At 35.5% G+C, this 26288-nt stretch overlaps 1 protein-coding gene across 4 annotated transcripts in view; it reads right to left on the bottom strand.

Moving 5' to 3' along the window:
• Positions 1 to 26288, bottom strand: part of FSTL5 (follistatin like 5) — a 676350-nt gene that overhangs the window by 40051 nt on the left and 610011 nt on the right. For all 4 annotated transcript variants that reach the window (XM_067737033.1, XM_067737032.1, XM_067737031.1 and 1 more), the window contains 2 exons: positions 7184 to 7291; positions 2952 to 3076 (listed from right to left, as the gene is read on the bottom strand). In XM_067737033.1, coding sequence (XP_067593134.1) covers positions 2952 to 3076; positions 7184 to 7291 — 233 coding nt within the window. The remainder of the gene's footprint in view (positions 1 to 2951; positions 3077 to 7183; positions 7292 to 26288) is intronic.

Here is a 26288-nt window from a genome sequence, read left to right as displayed (position 1 = left end):
TTGATTTACATTACAGACTAAACAAACCTGAAAATTATAGATAACAGGAAAAAAAAAAAAAAAAAGAAACCAAGCAGAGAAAAAAGAAAACTTTTAGCAAAACTGTAGCTAATTGCAGGGTAGCCCTTCCTCCAGTGTAGATTATGAGTAGTTTCGACACTACTATTATGGGCAGCTTAATTTTCAAACATTATGTTACTGCAGTCCCTAGAAAGAAATGAAGTAAGCTGACTTAAGTCACATTTGCCAACAGCAAATGGTGCTGCTGGGGCATTCAGGCTGAGATCTGTCTGACGGGAGATGTAAGACCTTCTTCCTATTTACTGCTTCCATACACACCATTCCTGTGTGCTTGATGCCGTGCTGGCGGCCTGTCAGATCTTGTGTTAGACGCTGAGAAATCAGGTACATAAGAAATACCTTCTTCCCTCAATACTATGTAGTCTGGTTTAGGAAAGAGTGTAACACTTCCTTTTTTATTTCCATTCTTGTGAGAAACATGAATTAAGTGCCTACCAGTTTTGAGGCACTAAGGATATAAAATCCTGACTCGTGCCCAGAAGTTTTTCAGACACAGGAGATATAAATTATTTGAAATGAGAGAGTAGCAATCTGAGAGAAATGCAGATTAGTGTGATGAGGGGTCAGAGGAAGAAAACTAATATTAATTAAATGCATATTATGTGTCAGACCTTCTGCCTGGCCTGGAATATACACTCAACACAACAGTCAGAAAACAGTCTCAAATTCTGTTAAAGACAATTCTTAAAAAGAGCAACCTCAGGACACAAGCCACATTTAGGTAGGAAAAAATGTTCCATGAATTGGTAAGAGAAAAGACCATATCTATCCTTCAGGTTTTCCTGATGTGGAAAAGATCCCCATTATGTTAAAAATACTTTTCACATTTAACAGTTTCGTTTTGGAAACGCGTGCTAATTTTTACTCTTACTTTTCACTTTAGCAGTCGGGATAATTACTGTGAAATAGGATTTATGATGATCATTCACATTCATTAAAATGGGACTCTATATGTTGGTAGAATTGCTATAACTTAATATAGGATTCTGACAAGTATTGGCAAAACACCTATGCATTTGACTCTATATCCCTAAAAGAAATAAAGACATTTAAAAATATCCTCAAGCATACTTTTCAGTGTTTCTCACAATATATAGAAATAACTGAAATAAAATTTTGCCTTATATGTGTTCACATTATTTGCATGTTCCTCTAATTATTATTATCTCCAACTTCAGCTCTGTAGTAATCATTTCGACCCTCAAGAGATGTTATGTTCTGACAGCATATTATACAATACATACAAGCCCAGAATCCCACATGGTACTCACTGCATCCAGACAAAGTTGAACTCCTGCCTCTAGTAGCGAACTTACCTTAATGATCCAATATACTTGTTACAGGGGAAAAGACATACCCCAGATGGTACACTATTAACCGTATGTGTCATAGATACAGGAGTTTTGACCCAAAGAATTGTGTTAACAGTGCAGTTAAAAAAAAATAAGCAAAGTTGATAACAGTATATTAAATACAGTAAATAGGGAATAGGAGAATGAGATAAATAAAAGCAAATGTTACATATTAAATTATTTACCAGTAATAATTTATCAGTAACTTGAAAATAACAAAAAGATATTTATTAAACATATCACTCAATGTCAATTAAATAAAATTTTATCCTCAACAGATAAGTATAAGAACATTATATATTTTTTAGATATCACCTCAAGAGGGGCCATTTTCAGTTTCTCTGCTGATGTCTTCAGTCTCTTAACTCTTGCACTCAGACCTAAAGATTATTACTTTAACGCAAATGCAAATACTTTTCAAATATGCTTCATTTTCAATAAGTTCTACTTATTTTCCATAAAAACACTGTGACAGTATATTATAATTTTTAATCACTTCATTGCTGAGCACATAATAGGTATTCTGAAAATAATAATCAGTTGCTTGACAAATATATTAAACTCTTTGAAAACATATACTTGGCTGTCCGAAGTTTCTATATCATAACTTGACTGTGAGCCCCAATTCTAATTTATGAATTTCCGTTTTTATTTTTACAAGTTGAATTTTTCACTCTTTCAGAATTCTTACAACTCCAACTTTTAGACAAGAAAATTTTCACGTTAATTCAAGAGAAACAAATATACACAAGAACCAAATAATGGCTCATATAACATATCTGAAGCAGTTTCCTCCCATCCAAATCCCCTTGAAATAGAGAATAAAATATTTGTTTGGTTCAGATTCACTAACATTGCTAAGCAATACTTTAAATACTTAAATAAAGTATCAAGAGACATAGTATTAGAAATTGTGAATATCCAAAGTCTCTCCCTGTTAAGTATTTAAACCACTTCTGTGAACCTTTAGAGTGATGTCATTAGGAGTTATTATTTTTTACCTCTTGTGAACACACAGAGAGATATAACACGCCCACACATTTTCTCAAAGTGCAGACCTCACACATTTCATTTCAACTTACTATACGCCCTGATACAATGTTATATTCATTTCTATATGGGCAAAACAATACAAGAATGTTCTTATAACATGTTGAATAGATGTTGATGTGAGTGGCCCTCTTCTCTGAAAGGAACTCAGGCCAAGTTCGAACATTTTGCAAAAGCCTAATCCGAAGACCTTAAGAGCAATTTGCCAAAATATTAACCGTAGATTGATTTAAGAATGCAAGCATACCTTTATAGATTCACTTCTCAATTACACATAAAAGGGAAGAGAAGACAGGAAATTCATCACTAATGTTGCTCAATAAAAGTTCATCAAGCAGATGAGACAGAGCTCCAGAACAATTATGTGTGTATCTGTGGTATAACTGAATTTTTCTGTTGGTGATTTCCCGTGGCTTTCTACCAAGATTAGAGAGAAATCTACAAGCCAATGCTCGTCCGCGCACTCACCTCACGTGGGTGATGAGGAGGGAGGCGGTGGGGATGAAGAAGTCGTCCGCTCGGTCGAACTGCTTTCCCACGGGCTGGGTGTGGATGGTGTGATGTGGCGCGTCCCCGCTGGCCAGGGTTATCACCTAAACACAGCACCACATTTAGATCTTGGCCGTGCAGGCCCTTAATGGGATCAGAGATGAAATAAATCTCTGGCGGTTGTTTGCATAGGCTCTTTGTTTTCAACCCCAAAATTAGTACACTGTTAAGCAAATTGCAATTCTGCGTTTGCTTATTTTCAGTGTAAAAGTTTCTAAAAGAAAAAAAATGGGAAACATCTTTTTCTTGAACAATTTCTGCCTAAAAGATAAAATAATATACATATAGGTAACTTCTGCATTATAAAAATGTTATTGCTATAATAAGAGATATGAAAGCAAGCGTACACATGACGTAAATGAGATGCTGGCTTTCTTTTCTTTCTTCCTTCTGCCCTCCCTCTCTTCCTCTCTCCCCCCCTTCCTTCCTTCTTTCCTTCCGTCCTTCCATCCATCCTTCACAACTTGATTGAGGAATAAATGATATATTAAAAAAAAACCCTCTCCCTCCTATACAACAGAGTTGTAAACATAGGACAGAAAACTCTAAAATATATCATTTGAAATATTTTTGCTCTTAGAAATCTTAGAATAGATTTACATATTTTAAAAATTTCCATTTTATAAATTGAAAATGATAAAGTTGAATAAGTTTTAATCAAAGAGGTCTCTTCTAACTATTCGTCATTAATTGGTTTTTAAAACTTTCATAGTTCATTAAAGAAAAGAACACTACATTTAAGCTCTTTTATCCCTTATATCCCATTTTGCATGAAATTCTATCAGTTCTTTCTTCTGATTTCTCATACCTTCACAGCTGTCCTATTGTCCCTGCTGCACAACCATTGTTCTGTGTTAGCTTTTTAAAGTATTTTCCTGCCTTTATTTTACCCCTTTTAAATCCTTTCTACATATGGGCACCAAATCAAACTTCTTAAACTTTTGACTGCCTAAGTTAAATAGACTATCTTCCCTCAAAACTGAGTGTCTTCCTTTGGTTTTTAGGACAGAAGGAGATAGCATTTTTAGTTTTAGATTTTTTTTTACCCTAAAAAGTTAATTTTTGTTTATTGCAATGAGCATAATTTCATTGAGTTACATTGGGAATTGCCAAGTTCAAGAAAATAGAGTAATTATTATAATAGTCAAGAAAGGCTCAGTCATGTTATAGTCACAAACCAAAACAAAGCAGAAACAAATCTTTACTTCTTTACTACTTACTTCTTTATTTTTTAATAATAAAGACTTTTGTTTCATACCTCTTACTTTCCTAGAGGGCTTTGGTAGGATATCTATTGTTTTTAGCGTTTTTAATTCTGATTTCCATGCGGAAAGAGCAGCTAACTACCTTGAATGTTTCCATTTATGAAAGACCTCTTTTGCCAAAACTAATCATATGGCCTCACCCAACCAAAAGAAGCCCCCCCCCCACCATGTGCCCAGAGGAAGAGAGAACCAAAGTATGTGATAACGCTTTAAACGTACTCTACCTATTTTATTAATGAGTAACAGTGAGAAAGTCCTCACTGGATTTTAGCCATTCATAATTATGCCTATAAGACTTTAATAAAACTCAACAGGGGTAATAACAATGGAACTCCCCAAATTTTCTTCCCTTTAGATTGTATAGAGGTACATAATTCTCAAGCTGCATGTACGTGTATTTGAAATTAATAATAATACTTAGACTGACAGCAGCAATAATAATACTTACTGAGAGCTTGCTATGGGCCAGGTAACACTTAAACAACACTGTAATGTGTGTATTGCATCCCAAACTTAATGACGCAAAAATATTTCACGCCACTGAAGGCAGATTAACTGGACCTCTCTTCTGCGCTTGGCACCGTCCTAGGTTGTAAAAAATACAAAGCCACTTCCCCAGTTCCCCTCAGTCTGGACTTTGATGGGTTGAGGTCCTTCTCGTTGCTGGAATTGAGCAGGGAGTGGTGAATTGCCAGGTTCAGGACTGAGCTCACTGAAGGACACAGATTGATCTGTGATGTACCTCAATCAATAAGCCCAATCTTGCAACAATTCTGAACTCATTTCTAACAGCATCCTGCTGCTGGCCTGTCTTTATGTGATGCCTGCTGCAAACCCAGAGCTACCACCTCCCACCGTCACCCCATCTGGCTGGGTCCTACTTCCTGGCCAATGGAAGAACGCAAGGACTTTATTCCAAGTTGTTTCCTGGGGATATTTTCTTTTCTAATTGTTGTGCGTTTACAAGACATTACATACAGGTTCCAAAACTGTGCAGATGACAGACTAATGAGTTTTAGATTTTTACAGAATTTCTTAAGCTTTCATAAGACATAAGTGCTCTTTAAAAAGAAAAACATACTATGATAAATATTCAGACTTCATCTGAGAACACTAGATGGAAAATCACTGTCTTAAATACCTAAAATTATGACAGTTTATGGGTATTAATTAATTAATTATAAATGTCACAGAAAATAAAACATATTGCTTTCATAATCAACAAAGATGTACAGATTTAATTATACTCAACAGGAAAACACAAAGGAGGGCTTTCAGATCCTTGATAAAATGTTTTGCACCTTCAAGGGTGAGAGGGTCCCATTATAAGATATAACACATTAGGGCTAAAAAGTTACTTCCTAGCCCTCAAGACCTGGCGTCAATCTCTCTTTCCAGTCTAATCTTTCACCATCATGGCACAGGGACACTCTAGCAAAAATGAGAGCTTGACCATGTTTTTGGTTTCAGTTCAATTTCTCCAGAGGAAAATCGGTTCCCCTTTCAAACAAATCTCAAATCCCATTTCTCTTGAAGATATTTTCTGGTAATCCTGTTGGGAGACGATTATCCATAAATATCTTGACGTTTCCGCAGAGTCAAGTCTTTCTGAGCAAAAAGCACGCCACCTTGGTTAAAGGATGATCGTGCAGCAAAAATGCCTTTGGAAGCTAGAAACGGAGTATTTCTCCTGAGAGATTTAGAGACTTAATTCCTCTGAGCCAATTACTGAGGTGCCAGGGTACTGACCTTCCCCTCCTCTCCCTGGAGAAGATTTGCATGCTTTCCAGACTAATAATCTCTTCTCTCTCACATGAGACGGTGGGTTGAGGTGCCAGCAGCCTAAAATAACTTAGAGACACATGATTCCAGGCTCCTCCTGCAGTAGGACTGTGCTGGTCATGAAGGGTGACACTAGCCTCTCACCACATCACCCCATAGGGGTTGGGGCCAGAGAATAAATACTAACAGGCTGCATGGGTAAGAAACAGTCTGTTCTCTGATCCAGAGACCCTGTGTTTCCTGTCAGTCTGTCTATCATCTATGATCTATATATCTATCTATCTATCACCTATTTATCATCTATCCGTCTTATACACACATAAATACACACACACTCTCTTCATGTAAATAAGTCTTGTTGTATGTCGTATTTTAAGAGTAATTCTCAGTCCTTACATTTTATTTTATATTTTCAGTTGTGAAACTAACCTTTCACTTCCACCCACCAAGTATTTTAAAAATTCACTAAATCTTATTAGCATAATTTTTATTAGACATTCAGAGAAAAAGAACCTGTTTTTAGATGGCTGGACAATGTGTGGGAAGTTTCTCATCAACTCTACAGATAGTCACTGTCAAAATGTGTATATATGTATATATACCTCTATCTGTCAATTTCTCATGTAAACAATTTCAAAACATAAGCAAATTTCACAAAAATGACAGTACATATTCCCAATTAGAAGTGAACCTGCACTCAGATAGTAAAGTACTATGTGTTTGGAGAACACTGGGGACCTGCTTTGAGACTCTGTCTAACTCTCCTGGTCTCTATCTCACAGGACCCACCCTCCAGGCCCCATTTAAAACAGATGGAAACAAGAAAATTCTCATGAAAATTCGAGGGAGGTAGGAAACGTAAATCATAATATTTTTTTCTTAATAGCTTCAGCTTTAGGTTATTCTTTTTGCATGTAAATCTAATGTTTGGAACGTCTGAACTAAAATATTTTCCAAGCAAAAAGGTACTTGAGAATCAACATTTTTTTCCCTTACTGTGAAGATCTAGGTGGAAGAATATCATCGTTAAATGGTTATGTGTCCAATTAGATATTGAAAGGTTTAAAGATCATTATTTTCTCAAATACACTGAAATGTACTTACCTGTAGTGTTGGAGAAGTCTTTTCCATGGTACCCCAGCTTAGCACCCAGACTTGATCATGTGATTTGTCGTAGTGTAATTTAACAGGGATGGGGTCTGTGCTTACTGCCTGTAATAGATAGAAGTTGAAAAAGTTTTCAGACCGAAATATTAGTTTAAAACTAGGCCAAAAATTATAGAAAAATCCAAGAGTTTAGATGTCAGATTAAAAATGTATGTTGCCAATTATCTAATTTTCTAAACCTTTATTTGATTAATTTGGAAATATAATACTTTACTCAAATATATTTTTGCACAATTTTATACAGTCTTACATTCATTCATTACCTATGCAAATTCATTACCTATGCAAATAATGGAGAAGCTATTTAGAAACTCAAGATATAAATGATTAATATGTGCATTTTAATCAACTGTTGAGTACAGGTAAGAACTATATTTATACTATTAGATTTTTCTATCCCACTGCTGGTTATGGGACTTGACCATTTATAATGCTAACATGCCAACAATCTGATACATGGTTGTAACTCTAATAACAGATTACCTAATTTAGTTTCCTTAATGAGAAGTCTAAAGCCACAGAAAAAGAAGCAGCAATTTTCTGTATCGTACTTGACATGGTAAATGTACTTTCCTGCTAATATTTATAATATCTAGCATTTACTGAAAACAAAACTTCCAAAACACGCATTGCTGCCAGAAAGTTATTTCACTCACCTTAATTCCAAGCTATTTATGTCATAAACTAATACCTTTTAGAAGTAATTTCCTGCAATATTAATACACATTTTCTAATTTAATAACATAGAACAAATTGTTTTCAGTAAAACAACCTTTATCCAATATTGAAAACGTTTCTTTCCAAGCTCTATTGAATATCCTTAGAGAATTTCCCAAGTCCTAGTTTATAATGTAATTCTCTTCTCAGTGGATTAAAAGTTGTAGTTGAATATATAGAGATTCATATTTTAACTAACAGTTTGGCAATTTAGTCTTACTAAAGTATTTCTTTTCTGAAATCTTGCCCTGTATTTTATCTATTTAAAATTCTCAATATTCTTGGATTAGAATTAATTACTGGATTTCTGAAAAGACCTATTTAAGCATTTCTGTATTAGTGTCCTCACCCCTTTCTCTCTGGCTAACAGAGCCACGATAACATTTTGGGTTCAGGTGTGCAGTGATGTTCTAAGGGAAGGTAGCCCACCTGAGGACCAGCAGAGATTTAAGCCAATGACTAATCTTATTCCCCTTTGACAAGGGTGAAATTTCCCCGACTCCCTAGAGGTGAGGGGTAGTCACATGGCATATCCTAGTTTACACATTGTGAAGATTAAGGTGATGAATGATTTCTGAGAGTGAAGCATTTCCATCAAAAGAGACAATAGCAGGAGGAGACCTCCATGCACCACACTTTCTCCTTCTTCCTGCTTTGAATGCTGTCAGATGAGGATATTAAGCCTCAATTTCTAAAGCCATTTTGAGGTCATGAAACAATAAGCTTAAGAAGGAAAAGCCACCACTTTGAGAATTTAGCAGGAGAAACATGAAAGGAGACTGAATTCTCCACGATAGTCTTGAACTGCGGCACAAACCTAGAATAACTATCCCGAGACTTGATGTTATTTGGGATAACTATACAGTTCTATTGCTTGAGGAATAGCTGGTCTGGTATTTGGTGAATCGTACTCAAGTGAATGCCAGACGTTTCATTTCGATTCTTCATGTACTGATCAATAATTTCAACAGGTATATAGCAAAAGAGCCATCATTAATCATTACACTAATAACAAGGCAGTAAGATTCCTTTGATTTTTCAAATTTTTCCCTTTATATGTTAAACCTGATCTATGTAGGATTATAATAGCCTATTTTGCATGAAACTTAAAATGGAATAATCTTTAGGCATTTAAAAAGTTAAAGATAAAATAATTCAATAGGCAACAGAAGCAGCAATAACAAAAAGACCTCATTGTTAATCAATTGTTAGGATATGGTTATAAAAATAGCAAAGATCCTTAGATAACTTTATAAAGTAGGGAACAATTTGAATAAAAATTTTCAGTTTGCCAGCTCTCATAAATTTCTTTTCTTTCCACTTGGCCCTTCATAACTATTATCTCGTAAGGACATACCACGATCCATAGGTTCTGTTAATGTCCCCATAAGACGTGATAAGAAAACTGAGACACTTATCTTACCGGCAGTCATCCAGCCAGTGAACAGCAAGCCTGGGATCTGGGTCTGAGTTCTTTCCCAAAGTGGGAACCTCCCTACCTATGAAAGACCATTCCTCCTAGTGGACAGTTTCATTCCTGACAATGTTTGGATATGCTGCCCTATTATTTATGCTTCATAGATAAGAAACATTCTTTGGGGTTTTTTTCTTTTGGAGGGTGAAGAGAAACCCACGGGACCCAAGTATATGCAGTATCATTTGTATAAGCAGTACAATCCCAGGGGAGAATCACTGAGAGGCAGTATACACCATGCTTATGAGCATGTATTCTGAAGCTGACTTCAAATCTTAGTGTCTTCACTTAAATTTAAATAATAATAATAACTTGGGAACTTACTAACGCTTTCTGTGGCTCAGTTTCCTCTATAATAAAATGGAGACAGTAATAACACCTACTTCAGAGGGTCGTTGTAAATACTGGATGAGGTAGTAAATATAAAGTGCTCAGGTATGCCTGATGAATGCTAAACATGATGGAAATACCACTGCTCCTACTATTAGAAAAACTAACTGAACTAGAGTATTTTCATGACAGCATTATAGTGTTTTAGAGATGTAATGCCCTTATTTAGCAAATGAAGAAACTATAAGAGGTTATTTACTTTAATAATCACAGTCTCTGTCCTGGAAGAGTTTATAGGTGAGAGGGTGAAAGAAGAATTTAAAATAACTTGATGCATGTCACAAAATAAAAATAAGGGCCAAATGCCTCGGAAGCTCAGAGGAAGAAGTACAGAGCAGGATGGGGGAGAAGAGGAAGTGAGGCTTTAATTGAGCCTTAAAGTATAAACATTTTCTTTTATAAATGGCAGGACAGAGACAATTTTTTATTTATCTTATTATTTTTAAATTGGGATATATTTGCTTTACAATGTTGTGTTAGTTTATGCTGTACAAAAGAGTGAATCAGCTATATGTATACCTATATCCCCTCCCTCTGCATCTCCCTTCCACCCCTCCCATCCCACCCCGCTACGTCATCACAGAGCACTGAGCTGAGCTCCCTGTGCTACACTGCAGGTTCCCACTGGCTATCAATTTGACACATGGTAGTGTATTTTTTAAAGTTAAGTTATGAGAATATATTTCAGGAGGTGTCAGAAGGCAGTTCACAATTAAATTCCTTCAAATAAGTGAAGATACGTTTTTAAAGGAAGAAAATATCAATTTTCAAAACAACTTCTCAATTTGAAAGGAAAAATCTATTTACAAGTTCTCAAGTGTGCAGATACAAAACGTTTTACGGAGGAAATGTTGACATGGTTTTCAGCCAGGAAATCATACAACAATGACAAAAATATGTGCAAACAACCGTATTCAGGATCATCTTTCCATAACCCAGTTTTCAGTCAAAAAACAGAAATTTTCCTACATAAATGGCCAATGTTTGAAAGGGATAAATTACAGGTGTTGACTTTTATAAAATATCTGCTGGTCTACTTTGGAAATTACTCTAAACGTTCAATTTAGACCATTAGCTTCTGAAAAAGAGAAAGGCACTATATTTGACACAAGAAATTCGTGCCACAAGTAAGCCTGTAAGCCTGTGTTATAAAACAGATCTTATTTTTGAAAAAGACAGTATAGAGTCTATTATCCTTAATGGTCCTCTTTCTCCTCTACTTCCCAACCTCACGCCCCAGCTGGACCTGCCTTCCAAACGCTGAGCCCTTTGCAGCTCCTGCCCTGCTTAGACCACATAGGGGCCTCTATCACCTCCAACCCCATCTCCTGGTTTCCACCCTTCAACTTTCTACTCGTCCACTTTCTCGACAGATTCGTCAGTGATTTGTTTTCTTTTCTTTTCTGGTGAGCATTAGGCAGATCATGGCACCAATTTGCTCAAAACACAATGTCTTCTCAGTTCCCTCAGAGTAAAAGCCAAAAGCCCTTATAATGACCTTTCGCACCTGGTCTTCTTTCTCAGATCCTTCACCTTCCAGGCTCCCCCCGATGGCTCCAATCCAGATGCTCTGGCTTCCTTGCTGTTCATCCAACATGCCGATCACACTTCTACTTTTTGGAGGCTTTTCCCCAGAACCAACCGCCTTCCCCGGATAACCCAGTGTCTACTTCTTGGACACCTTTGCTGAGAACTCACCTTGTGGGTGAGGCCAGCATGGCCACTCTATTTAATAGTGCACCCAGCCTGCCCTTCATCTTTCACTTTCCCAGTCCCACCTGGTCTGCTCTGCCATTCTACCTTTTCCAGTGGCACTGACCACTTTCCGTATCGTAGAATTTACGTGTCATTTTTAGTATTCTTATTTTTTGTTGTTTGTCTCTATCCAGTGGGCTCTAGGCTCCAAGAAGGCAGGCCTTTTGTGTTTGTTTAGCTCAACGGTATCACTTATGCACTTAGAACAGTACCTTGTAAATTGTAGTATTCGATATATAATTAATGAGCACCTACATCTACTTCACTGGGAAAAGCAAATTGCAAAATTGAACAACATGACAAAAGGCACTATAATTAAGATCATGATTATTACTTTATATAACAAAGACAACTACACTCTGCACTAGGCTTGTTATGAACAAAATTTTTCTCTAAATATTTTACAAATACAAATTATTATTTTAATCTTCTTGACAGTTGTTTTGTTGACATGTGCACTATTGATATTTATATAGATAAAAGTAAACAAAAGACTAAGGGTACCAATGTCCATCCCTACAGACTATAAAATTCACACTCTCCCTCAAGATAACTTCCATCCAATATACAGATAAATTCAGGTCTCCAACTTTGGTCCATATGTTAAATATTCATAAAATGTAATATGATTTTTTAAGATAAAAATAAAAATAAACAATGTCTTGGGATTCCCTTCTCACAACTAGTCATCTTTCATTGCCCTTGTGTTGCATACATTTCGTTTGGAGACCATTAGCGTAAATATTTTTTGTTTCTGCAGCCATCGAGCATTTATCAAGAAAAACGATGTAAATCAATATGTAATGTTCAAGAATGTGTGATTGGGAAAAAGCATTGCACATATGCTTATCTTTCACCTCAAAATTACCTTATGTGCATAGAATGCTCAATTAGTACTTAGTATAATTTGCATTTGACTACCAATATTATTTTGCTAGAAAAATTGTTTTCAAACTTTGCCTTGAGAAGCTTACAGAAATGAGCCTTATTCACAGCAGGTGCTTTGAACTGCCCCATAATAGAACAAAGGGGCTCACTTTGATCTATTGAATGCTTCTGTGAGACTTTGTTTAAATAAAATTTTCTGATACTATAGTTTGGAAACTTCTCTCCATCCCATAAACACTGTAATTTTCTGTACACAGTAGCCTTTGCTTGGCCTGATATTATCTGATATTCAGATAATTAGGCCACAATCCTTCTTCCAAAGATTTATTGATTTATGGACATATTCAGAAGTATCTTTCAAATAACTTAACATTTTGTTATTGTAATTAATAGTAGTCTAAATATTCAGATCCTAGAATCATATTTCTTATCTTCCCATGTAAGTACCATTTTCAGTGTTATATTATCATGATGAATTATCTTCTTATCCTATTCCTTTGTAAAAATGTGTAAAATATACTACATAATGTAATAACAAAAAGTTTTTATCTGTTGTAGCTTTATAAAGATACTGATATTTTTTTCTTTAATATTTTAAAATATTGTTTCAAACACTGAATAAGGATACAATTTACTTACAGTATGAGTTCTTTTTTTCTTTGTAGATCTATAAATTTTAACTCCCTCATAATCCCAACATACCTAGTGTGATATAAATTTATCAGTATTAGAGACCTTCAAGATGGCTGAGGAGTAAGACGTGGAAATCACCTTCCTCCCCACAAATACATCAGAAATACATCTATATGTGGAACAAATCCTGCAGAACACCTACTGAACGCTGGCAGAAGACCTCAGACCTCCCAAAAGGCAACAAACTCCCCACATAACTGGGTAGGGCAAAAGGAAAAAACAGAGACAAAAAATAGGGATGGGACCTGCACCTCTAGGAGGGAGCCGTGAAGGAGGAAAGGTTTCTACACACTAGGAGCCCCTTCGCGGGCGGGGACTGCAGGTGGCAGAGGGGGGAAGCTTCGGAGCTGCGGAAGAGAGCGCAGCCACAAGGGTGCGGAGGGCAAAGCGGAGAGATTTCCCGCACAGAGGATCGGTGCCAACCGGCACTCACCCTTAGTTTAGAATTTAGAGGTTATTATCATTGGTAGATTCGTTTATTGATTTGGCTGCTCTCTTCTTTATATATATATATATTTTTTTCCTTTTTCTCTTTTTGTGAGTGTGTATGTCTATGCTTCTTTGTATGATTTTGTCACTATAGCTTTGCTTTTACCATCTGTCCTAGGATACGGTCTGTCCTTTTTTTTCTTAGTACAGTTTTTAGCGTGTGTTTTCATTGGTGGATTTGTTTTTTGGTTTGGTTGCTTTCTTCTTTCTTTCTTTCTCCTTTTTTTTCTTTTTTTAATTATTTTCAATTTTTTAATTTTTAATATATTTTTTATTTTAATAACTTTATTCTCTTTTTTTCTTCCTTTCTTTCTTTTTGTCCCCATTTTTTTCTGAGCTGTGTCACTGATAGGGTCTTGGTGCTCTGGCCAGGTGTCAGGTCTGAGCTTCTGAGGTGGGAGAGGCAAGTTCAGGATACTGGTCCACCAGACACCTCCCAGCCCCATGTAGTATCAAACAGCAAAAGCTCATCAGAGATCTCCATCTCAATGCTAAGACCCAGCTCCACTCAATGACCAGCAAGCTACAGTGCTGGACACCCTATGCGAAACAACTAGCAAGACAGGAACACAACTCCACCCATTAGCAGAGAGGCTGCCTAAAATCATAATAATGTCACAGACACCCCAAAACACACCACCAGACACGGTTCTGCCCACCAGAAAGACAAGATCCAGCCTCATCCACCAGAGAACAGGCACCAGTCCCCTCCACCAGAAAGCCTACACAACACACTGAACCGACCTTAGCCACTGGGGGTAGACACCAAAAACAATGGGAATTATGAACCTGCAGCCTGAGAAAAGGAAACCCCAAACACAGTAAGTTAAGCTAAATGAGAAGACAGAGAAACACACAGCAGATGAAGGAGCAAGATAAAAACCCACCAGACCTAACAAATGAAGAGGAAAAGAGGAGTATACCTGAATAAGAATTCAGAGTAATGACAGTGAAGGTGATCCAAAATCTTGGAAATAGAATGGAGAAAATAAAAGAAATGTTTAACAAGGACCTAGAAGAACTAAAGAGCAAACAAACAGTGATGAACAACACAATAAATGAAATTTAAAATACTATAGAAGGAATCAATAGAAGAATAACTGAGGCAGAAGAATGTATAAGTGACCTGGAAGATAAAATAGTGGAAATAACTACCACAGAGCAGAATAAAGAAAAAAGAACGAAAAGAATTGAGGATAGTCTCAGAGACCTCTGGGACAAAATTAAACGTACTAAAATCAAATTTTAGGGGTCCCAGAAGAAGAAAAAGAGAAAAAAAAAAAGGGACTGAGAAAATACTTGAAGAGATTATAGTTGAAAACTTCCCTAAGAAAGGAAATAGTCAATCAAGTCCAGAAAGTGCAGAGAGCCCCATACAGGATAGATCCATGGAGAAACACGACAAGACACATACTGATCAAACAATCAAAAGTTAAATACAAAGAAAAAATATTAAAAGCAGAAAGGGAAAAACAACAAATAACATACAAGCAATCCCCATAAGGTTAACAGCTGATCTTTCAGCAGAAACTCTGCAAGCCAGAAGGGAGTGGCAGGACATACTGAAAGTGATGAAAGGGAAAAAACCTACAACCAAGATTACTCGATCCAGCCAGGATCTCATTCAGATTTTATGGAGAAATTAAAATATTTACAAACAAGCAAAAGCTAAGAGAATACAGCACCACCAAACCAGTTTTACAACAAATACTACAGGAACTTCTCTAGGCAGGAAATACAAGAGAAGGAAAAGACCTACAATAACAAACCCAAAACAATTAAGAAAATGGTAATAGGAACATACATATTGATGACTACCTTAAATGTAAATGGATTAAATGCTCCAACCAAAAGACACAGATTGGCTGAATGGATACAAAAACAAGACCCATATATATGTTGTCTGCAAGAGACCCACTTTAGACCTAGGGACACATACAGACTGAAAGTGAGGGGATGGAAAAAGATATTCCATGCAAATAGAAATCAAAAGAAAGGTTGGGTAGCAATCTTCATAACAGATAAAATACACTTTAAAATAAAGACTATTAAAAGAGACAAAGAAGGACACTACATAATAATCAAGGGATCAAATCAAGAAGAAGATATAACAATTGTAAATAGCTAGCACCCAACACAGGAGCACCTCAATACATAAGGCAAATGCTAACAGCCACAAAAAGGGAAATCAAGAGTAACAATCATAGTAGGGGACTTGAACACCCAGCTTTCACCAATGGACAGATCATGCAAAATGAAAATAAATAAGGAAACACAAGCTTTAAATGATACATTAAACAAGATGGACTTAAATGATATTTATAGGACATTCCATCCAAAAACAACAGAATACACTTTCCTCTGAAGTGCTCATGGAACATTCTCCAGGATAGATCATATCTTGGGTCAGAAATCAAGCCTTGGTAAATTTAAGAAAATTGAATCGTATCAAGTATCTTTTCCTACCACAATGCTATGAGACTAGATATCAATTATAGGAAAAACTCTATAAAAAATACAAACACATGGAGGCTAAACAATACACTATTAAATAACCAAGAGATCACTGAAGAAAACAAAGAGCAAGTGAAAAAATACCTAGAAACAAATGACAATGAAAAAACAACAACCCAAAACCTATGTGATGCAGCAATAACAGTTCTAAGAGGGAAGTTTATAGCAATACAATCCTACCTCAAGAAATAAGAGACACCTCCAATAAACAACCTAACCTTACACTTAAAGCAATTAGAGAAAGAAGAACAAAAAACCCATAAAGTTAGCAGAAGGAAAGAAATCATAAAGATCAGATCAGAAATAAATGAAAAAGAAATTAAGAAAATGATAGCAAAGATCAATAAAACTAAAAGCTGGTTTTTGAGAAGATAAACAAAAATGATAAACCACTATCTAGACTCATCAAGAAAAACAGGGATAAGACTCAAATCAACAGAATTAGAAATGAAAAATGAGAAGTAACAACTGACACTGCAGAAATACAAAGGACCATGAGAGATTACTACAAGCAACTATATGCCAATAAAATGGACAACCTGGAAGAAATGGACAAATTCTTAGAAAAGCACAACCTTCTGAGATGGAACCATGAAGAAATAGAAAATATAAACAGACCAATCACAAGCACTGAAATTGAAACTGTGACTAAAAATCTTTCAACAAGGGCTTCACTGGTGGTGCAGTGGTTGAGAGTCCGCCGGCAGATGCAGGGGACACGGGTTCGTGCTCCGGTCCGGAAAGATTCCACATGCCGCGGAGCAGCTGAGCCCGTGAGCCATGGTTGCTGAGCCTGTGCGTCCCGAGCCTGTGCTCCGCAACGGGAGAGGCCACAACATTGAGAGGCCCACGTACCGCAAAAAGAAAAAGAAAAAAAAAACATCTTTCAACAAACAAAAGCCCAGGACCAGATGGCATCACTGGCGAATTCTATCAAACATTTAGAAAAGAGGTAACACGTATCCTTCTCAAACTCTTCCAAAATATATCAGAGGGGGGTACACTCCCAAACTCATTCTATGAGGCCACCATCACCCTGATACCAAAATCAGACAAAGATGTCACAGGAAAAGAAAACTACAGGCCAATATCACTGATGAACATAGATGCAAAAATCCTCAACAAAATACTAGCAAACAGAATCCAACAGCACATTAAAAGGATCATACACCATGATCAAGTGGGGTTTATTCCAGGAATACAATGATTCTTCAATATACACAAATCAATCAATGGGATAAACCATATTAACAAATTGAAGGAGAAAAACCATATGATCATCTCAATAGATGCAGAAAAAGCTTTTGACAAAATTCAACACCTATTTATGATAAAAACCCTCCAGAAAGTAGGCATAGAGGGAACTTACCTCAACATAATAAAGTACATATATGACAAACCCACAGCCAACATTTTTCTCAGTCGTGAAAAACTGAAAGCATTTTCACTAAGATCAGGAAGAAGACAAGGTTGCCCACTCTCACCACTATTATTCAACATAGTTTTGGAAATTTTAGCCACAGCAATCAGAGAAGAAAAAGAAATAGAAGGAATCCAAATTGGAAAAGAAGTAAAACTGTCAATGTTTGCAGATGACATGATACTATACACAGAGAATCCTAAAGATGCTACCAGAAAACTAGTAGAGCTAATCAATGAATTTGGTAAAGCAGCAGGATACAACATTAATGCACAGAAATCTCTTGCATTCCTGTACACTAATGATGAAAAATCTGAAAGAGAAATTAAGGAAACACTCCCATTTACCACTGCAACAAAAAGAATAAAATAGCTAGGAATAAACCTACCTAAGGAGACAAAAGACCTGTATGCTGAAAACTATAAGACACTGATGAAAGAAATTAAAGATAACACAAACAGATGGAGAGATATACCATGTTCTTGGATTGGAAGAATCAACACTGTTAAAATGACTCTACTACCCAAAGCAATCTACAGATTCAATGCAATCCCTATCAAACTACCAATGGCATTTTTCACAGAACTAGAACAAAAAATTTTGCAATTTGTTTGGAAACATAAAAGACCCCCGAATAGCCAAAGCAAACTTGAGAAAGAAAAATGGAGCTGGAGGAATCAGGCTACCTGACTTTAGACTATACTACAAAGCTACAGTAATCAAGACAGTATGATCCTGGCACAAAAACAGAAATATAGATCAATGGAACAGGATAGAAAGCCCAGAGATAAACCCACACACATATGGTCACCTTATTTTTGATAAAGGAGGCAAGAATATACAATGGAGAAAAGACAGCCTATTCAATAAGTGATGCTGGGAAAACTGGAGACCTACATGTAAAAGAATGAAATTAGAACACTCCCTAACACCATACACAAAAATAAACTCAAAATGGATTAAAGACCTAAGTGTAAGGCCAAACACTATCAAATTCTTAGAGGAAAACATAGGCAGAACACTCTATGACATAAATCACAGCAAGATCCTTTTTGACCCACCTCCTAGAGAAATGGAAATAAAAATAAAAATAAACAAATGGGACCTAATGAAACTTAAATGCTTTTGCACAGCAAAGGAAACCATATCAAGGCGAAAAGACAACCCTCAGAATGGGAGAAAATATTTGCAAATGAAGCAACTGACAAAGGCTTAATCTCCAAAATTTACAAGCAGCTCATTCAACTCAATGTAAAAAAAACAAACAACCCAATCCAAAAACGGGCAGAAGTTCTAAATAGACATTTCTCCAAAGAAGATATACAGATTGCATCAAACACATGAAAGGATGCTCAACATCACTAAGCATTAGAGAAACGCAAATGCAAATTACACTGTGGTGTCACCTCATACCAACCAGCATGGCCATCATCAAAAAATCTACAAACAATAAATGCTGGAGAGGATGTGGAGAAAAGGGAACCCTCTTGCACTGCTGGTGGGAATGTGAATTGGTACAGCCACTACGGAGAACAGTATGGAGGTTCCTGTAAAAACTAAAAATAGTACTACCATATTACCCAGCAATCCCACTACTGGGCATATACCCTGAGAAAACCATAATTCAAAGGAGTCATGTACCAAAATGTTCATTGCAGCTCTATTTACAATAGTCAGGACATGGAAGCAACATAAGTGTCCATCAGCAGATGAATGGATAAACAAGATGTGGCACATATATATACAATGGAATATTACTCAGCCAGAAAAAGAAACAAAATTGAGTTATTTTAGTGAGGTGGATGTACCTAGAGTCTGTCATACAGAGTGAAGTAAGTCACAAAGAGGAAAACACATACTGTATGCTAACACATATATATGGAATCTAAAAAAAAAAAAAATCATTCTGAAGAACCTAGGGGCAGGACAGGAATAAACACACATACTTAGAGAATGGACTTGGGGACATGGTGAGGGATAAGGGTAAGCTGGGACGAAGTAAGAGAGTGGCATGGATATATATACACTACCAAATGTAAAATAGATAGCTAGTGGGAAGCAGCCACGTAGCACAGGGGGATCACCTCGGTGCTTTGTGACCACCTAGTGGGGTGGGATAGGGAGGATGGGAGGGAGACACAAGAGGGAGGAGATATTGGGATATACGTATATGTATAGCTGACTCACTTTGTTTTAAAGCAGAAACTAACAAACCATTTTAAAGCAATTATACTTCAATAAAGATGTTGAAAAAAAATTTTATCAGTATTCCTTGAGGGGGGTGCACCAACTACAAATAATTTAAAACTGATGCTACACTGGTTATGGACCAGTTGTGTCAACTTATATAAAGATGGGTTATTTTGTCAGAGCAACAAAAGTGAGAATAGCACAAAGATACCCTGAACCTGGAGTTTAGCCTTGACATAAAGGAGCAGTGAAACACAGCTTGTGTATCAGTCTGACAAGGAGAATACCAGCTGGCTAATTAAGTGAACCTAATTTAAAGTAATGATGTAGATTTTCAGGATAATGCGCTAACAGCTAGAGAAGACTGCTGATGACACTTAAGAATACCCGATGTGTTATAATAAGCCACTTCTGCATCCAAGCAGAACCTGATTTTGCTCCACAGAAGGCAAAATGAGGTCAGTTGTTTACTAGTTAATCTTTCACGCAGGAAAATATCACCTGCATGCCATTCTTACAAAAAGTATTAATGGCAAGAAAAGTAATAAGCATTTGATGTTTAGAGCAACACCAAGGTGATAGATTCCATTAAAAATGTGTGACCTTTTATTTTTAAGCTGCACACAGAAATGATATTAATGTATCCACTGAAAACAAATATACCCCTATGGTAAGAATTTATCATGAGGTTTGTAAAACATGTTGTCAAGAAAACATTTGCCATTTAAGAGTAAAATGCAACAATGTTCAAGTTTTTAAAATGTTTCGTGCTAAAATTACACACTTAATACCAATTCTCACATTCAAATATATACAAAAGAAATAAAAGAAAGTCAGAAATATGATTTCTTAGATAAGGTCAGTATAAAACACTAGGGATCCAATTTAATTGGACTGAAAAAAAACTTGAAAGAGTAAATTTAAATAAGTTTACTGTTCTTTTTTTCTCTCACTTTTTTTTTCTACTTTTTTTTCTGTTCAAAAAGAAGGCAATTTGATTTTGGACTTCACTGTTCCATCTCTCTGTCCACCCTATAAAAAATTCTATACTAGTTTCTATCATATTTTGGAGATGATTAAATTTCGATTATAATTATTATTCTTAGTTGCCACTGTATAATATACTTAGGCTAAAATAAAGAAACAAACAGAGGTACAGCACACAATCAGGAAGTATAACTTCATTTGGATACAAAAAAGGCTGACTTGAGTCAGCCTCTGTTGAGAAAAGGTATCAAATTGAGAAAGGATGCTTTACTTTTCACAAAACTAACTTTGTACCTTGCAGGTGACTTTGAGTATACTCTGTCCTTGGATATGAATAAAGCTTTAAATCACAAATGAAGCAGTTTACCTTTATTTTTTTAAATAGCTAGAAATATTCTTTCCTTAAAGGGTTTTAAAACTTGAATTAATTGGATTATTAATTTATAAAGCATAAGTTTCAAAACCTACATCTGTTAAATCTATTATTTACATGTTGTTTTTAAATTAGGAGAATTTAAGGGAATTTAGAATTCTAAGAGATTGCCTATTTTCAAGTATAAAAGTAGAGTCATTAGGATATTCCTAATTCACCTTTAAGCATGTACTTTCAAGCATTAAAATTCACATACTCTAAGGTCATGTTAAGACAAATATAGGGATGTGTTATTTCAGCCAACACTTAGTAGACTTATGGAATTTCATCATCTAAAGAGGCTCACAGACTGAAATTATACATGGTTACAAAAAAAAAGAATTTAGGCAAATTCAAAGATAGAAAACTTTAATTTTTTAAAAGACATTTTTATGGAGTATATACGTAAAATTTTAGGTTGATATTTATAGTCAACAATAGGCCTCAGAAAATAATGTCCCTTTCAGAAAGATGGCTAGACTGAATATACCCAATATGGAAATTTTCATTTTCTAAACTAATTTGGTCTCTAAATATCTATAGAATAGATCATTGCAGAACGTCCCAAATCACTGCAGCTGCTACTTCACTCTACTTCTTTCCAGGGAGGTATTCAAGCACCCCTATAATTCAAAATTTTTCTTTTTATTGACAGAAGGGCAATATTCAATTCCATCCCATACCTCCCCAGAGTTGTGTGGGCAAACCCATGACACAGTACTGCCTTTTTGATCCAAGGATTGAGTGCCCACATATTTCCTACAATAGGGAAGTCTCTGTTATGTTACTCTCCATTCCTACTATACCTCAAATGGAAGGCAGCTATAGAAAAATGAGGCAATAAGGCTGATAAATGGTGGCACGAGGCAAGATGCATGAAGACAGGGTTCAGATTTGTTTTTGATAGCTGACAATCTGAGAATACGCAGAGACTGTATACAGAGTGGGTAGAAGGGGTAAAACAGGAAGTCAGCCATCAAGACAGTGAAAATACACATTTTTTAATTACTACTTCTCATCAAATTGCTTGCTAAAATGTTACTTTAAAGTTCGGAAGAACTTTCACCTCTAATTCCATCTGGGACAGAATTTTCTGTTTTAGTACTCTTAAATCAGTTCATTTGTCATAAAAGTGTTCCTTTTTGATTACTTCTTGGATTATATGTTATTAACTTATACTTTCTCTTTAATTTGTTCTTTCTCACTACATTTCCAAATTTACTACCAAGACTTTTACTTTAATACTTTCTTAGTTCCTTTTACTCTCTGCTAGGATTGTGGTTATTGTTATTTCTTTTATTCAGTTCTAATAGTATTAACCATGACTTTTGCCCTTGTTCTTTGCCAAAATTCTGTTTCCTTTTAATTAGTCTTTTTTGAATAAATCAATTTTTACCTTTTATATATTCATTTCATTGTGCCTTTATCTACCTATATTTTTACTTTCTTTCTTTCACTTACAGTATTGTGATTTTCTTCAGCTAAATTCTAAAATTATCTAGTTAAATGTTTTCTTTACTTTTCTTTTTTTTTTTTTGCTGTACGCGGGCCTCTCACTGCCGTGGCCTCTCCCGTTGCGGAGCACAGGCTCCGGACGCGCAGGCTCAGCGGCCATGGCTCACGGGCCCAGCCGCTCCGCGGCATGTGGGATCCTCCTGGACTGGGGCACGAACCCGTGTCCCCTGCATCGGCAGACGGACTCTCAACCACTGCGCCACCAGAGAAGCCCAAATGTTTTATTTTCAATCTATTATTTATTTATTTTTTCATTACAGTAACAAAATTCCTTCAAAGACAGTCTTACTTGGAGTCAACATGTTTAATCATGATTATCAATATTACTTGTTATTGATATTGACATTTTAAATTTACTTTGCAGTTTTTGATAGCTTAGCACTGTGTCAGAGAATCAGTATAAAATGATTTCATTAATATTTCTTGAGGGTAAATTTATAACCCAGCATGTGTTCATTTTCAAAAATGTTTCCTTTAGTGAATGATATAGTCTGAAGGTTTGTGTCCCCCCAGAATTCACTTGTTGTAATCCTAACCCTCAAAGATGATGGTATCAGATGATGGGCATTTGGGAGGTGATTAGGTCATGATAATGGAGCCCTCATGAGTGGGATTAGTGCTTTTATAAAAAAGACCCCACAGAGATTGCTTGCCCCTTCCCCCATGTGAAGACAGAGTGAGATGGCAATGGCTATGAACCAGAAAGAGGGCCCTCACCAGGTCATGATCATGCTGCCACCTTGAGAAACGAATTTCTGTTGTTTATAAGCTACGCAGTGTGTTGTATTTAATTAAAGCAGGATGAACGGTGATATGAAATGATATTGAAAAGGTTTAGAAAGTGAAATATTTAGTAATAATGTATATTTAATTACTGCTGGATGCAAAAAATAATACATGTATCTGTTAGTTCAAGCATAGTAATAATGTTCAATTTGCATAAAGTATTAATTTTGTCTGTTGATTTATCAAGAACAGAAGTATCAAATATTTCTCACTTATATCAGCTTTTTTGTTTTGTTAGTATATGACTAAATTATCTGGAACTGTCCTTAAATTTCAAATTTTATTTTTTCTTATTTTTGGGATATATCTTATAATCTGCATATGGCTAGATTTTCATTATTCAGTCCATTACTTTTTATTATCAGCTATTACTTTACTCCATTCTTGGTTATTGTAATTATAAACATATTTGGTTTTATTCTATAATTTTGTTTAAAGATTTTTGTCCTGATTTTTCCATTCTTACTGTTTTCTCTTTCTTAATTCTTCTTTTCCTACTGTATTTAGGAGTAAGTTGTTCATTTAATTCTATTTTTTCATAGACAAATACAATATTTAACACACAGTTTCTTAAAATATTAATAAACATACTTAATGTACACAGGTAATCCATAATTACTCCCATTCTTAAATAATACAAGAAACCTTAACATATATATTTCAAATAATATCAGCCCCTTCCGTGCTTACATATTGTTGTACAATATTTAAACATTTTTTTTTGCTATTTTGGTCCTGTGTTTTCACTCTTTTAAAAATTTCAAACTTAAATTCAGGGAATATCATTATTATTGACAGTTAGTATTTTAATAGGTCCTATGTTTACCAGTTTACTCGCTCTCTATACATCAGGGAGAACTGCTTAATTTTCCTTATTCCTGAAGCATATAGTTTTCAGTTTTGTTTAAATTTATTTTGTTGATAAAGTCTATTTTTTTGTATCTGATACAGTAAATAAATTATATACTTTTTTCCACTGACCATATAATATCAGAGTATATTTTATTTCTATTTAATCTTTTAATAATATTATTTCACTTTCTTTTGGTGTCCATTATTGGTACTGAGAAAATAGCTGCTGTTCTCATAGTACTTTATCTCCTATTTTTAGATCTTCCTTTTGGCTTTATGTGTGGCTGTGTCATGTTAATATATTCAGGTATTGATTTTTTTTCCATTTGTTTCACTGTCCTTTCTAAATCTGAGAGCTTCCTGTATTATATTTTATAAGTTGTATAATAAAGAATAATACATAGTATATGTATATAATAATATATACAAATATCTATAGTATATATAATATATATTACATATACACATATATTATATCTATTATTATATACATATACTATGTATTATTCTTTATTATATTACAGAAAATTCTCATTCACTTTGACCGAATTATCAACATTTCCCTTTTCTTTCTATTATCTCCCTCCAGAATTTATCCTTTCTACTGTTAATGTATAAATAAAGTCTGATATTTCAAAATACATTTGCTTCTCATTATTAATGGCATTTGTTCTATAAAGTCACCACAAACACTGAATTTCTGAACACTGAACCACTGCTTCTATAGGAAATGCATAGTTTGGTTCCTATCAGTCTCTGGTCACAAGATTTTCATCATCTGATCAATACATAACCTAATTTCATGAGTGTTTCTGCACAGAGAAACATTATTTAATACATATTGTTCATTAATTAACAGTAACACAGAACTTCCCTGGTGGCACAGTGGTTAAGAATCTGCCTGCCAATTCAGGGGAAACGGGTTCGAGGGCTGGTCCAGGAAGATCCCACATGCTGCAGAGCAACTAAGCCCGTGCACCACAACTAACTGAGCCTGTGTCCTAGAGCCCGCGAGCCACAACTACTGAGCCCACGCAGCACAACTACTGAAGCCCACGCTCCTAGAGCCCATGCTCGGCAACGAGAAGCCACTGCAATGAGAAGCCCACGCACCGCAACAAAGAGTAGTCCCCGCTCACTGCAACTAGAGAAAGCACGTGCACAGCAACAAAGACCCAATGCAGCCAAAACGAAATAAACAAACAAATAAATAAATAAATAAATAAATTTATATTAAAAAAATAAACCAGTAACATTGAACTCAGGGCCATACAGTGTTAGTACTCATGACTGAATTAAGCCCACCGTTAGGCACACCACGACCTTCCTTCACAAGCGTTTCAACACAAAAAAATTGTCCTTGAAAACACAATAGTAAATAGACTGTGAAAAAAACACTTGTTCACAGTATGAAAGCCGAACCAAAAAGGTCGGGGTGTCTCCTTTTCCAACCTGAGCTGGGAACATGTACTTCAGGTCACACATTTCTCCTCACTCTGCACAAGTCCCTGAGCGTCTGCAAAACACCATGTGTATTGGTTTTGTGGTTCTAAATAAATTCAGGAGAGTGAGTTTTAAATACAGAATCAGCAAACAATGAGAATCAACTGTAATCGATTTTTCGGCAGCGAAAAAAAAAAAAGAATAGCACTAGCTCCATGCAAACAAAATGACCTCACAATTATCATGTAGCCAGACACAGACAGTGAATACTGTATATTTCCATCTCTGTAATATTCAAAATTAGGCAATATTGACTTATGGTGACAGAAAGCCACATAATGATTACCTTTGGATAGGTAATTACTAGAAGGGGTAATAAAGCATAATTATTATTTTCATAAGATCACATGGAAAACCCATTTGGACTGAGGCCCAATTCTCTAACTTCTAAAAATGTGTTAGATTCTTATCTGAAAATATCCACAATCATAATTATATTGTAATATTATTTTAATAT

Source organism: Pseudorca crassidens, chromosome 4 (genome assembly GCF_039906515.1).
Source record: "Pseudorca crassidens isolate mPseCra1 chromosome 4, mPseCra1.hap1, whole genome shotgun sequence".
NCBI lineage: Eukaryota > Metazoa > Chordata > Mammalia > Artiodactyla > Delphinidae > Pseudorca > Pseudorca crassidens.
The sequence above is the reverse complement of the archived record's forward strand: the minus strand, read 5'-3'. Positions and strand labels throughout refer to the sequence as shown.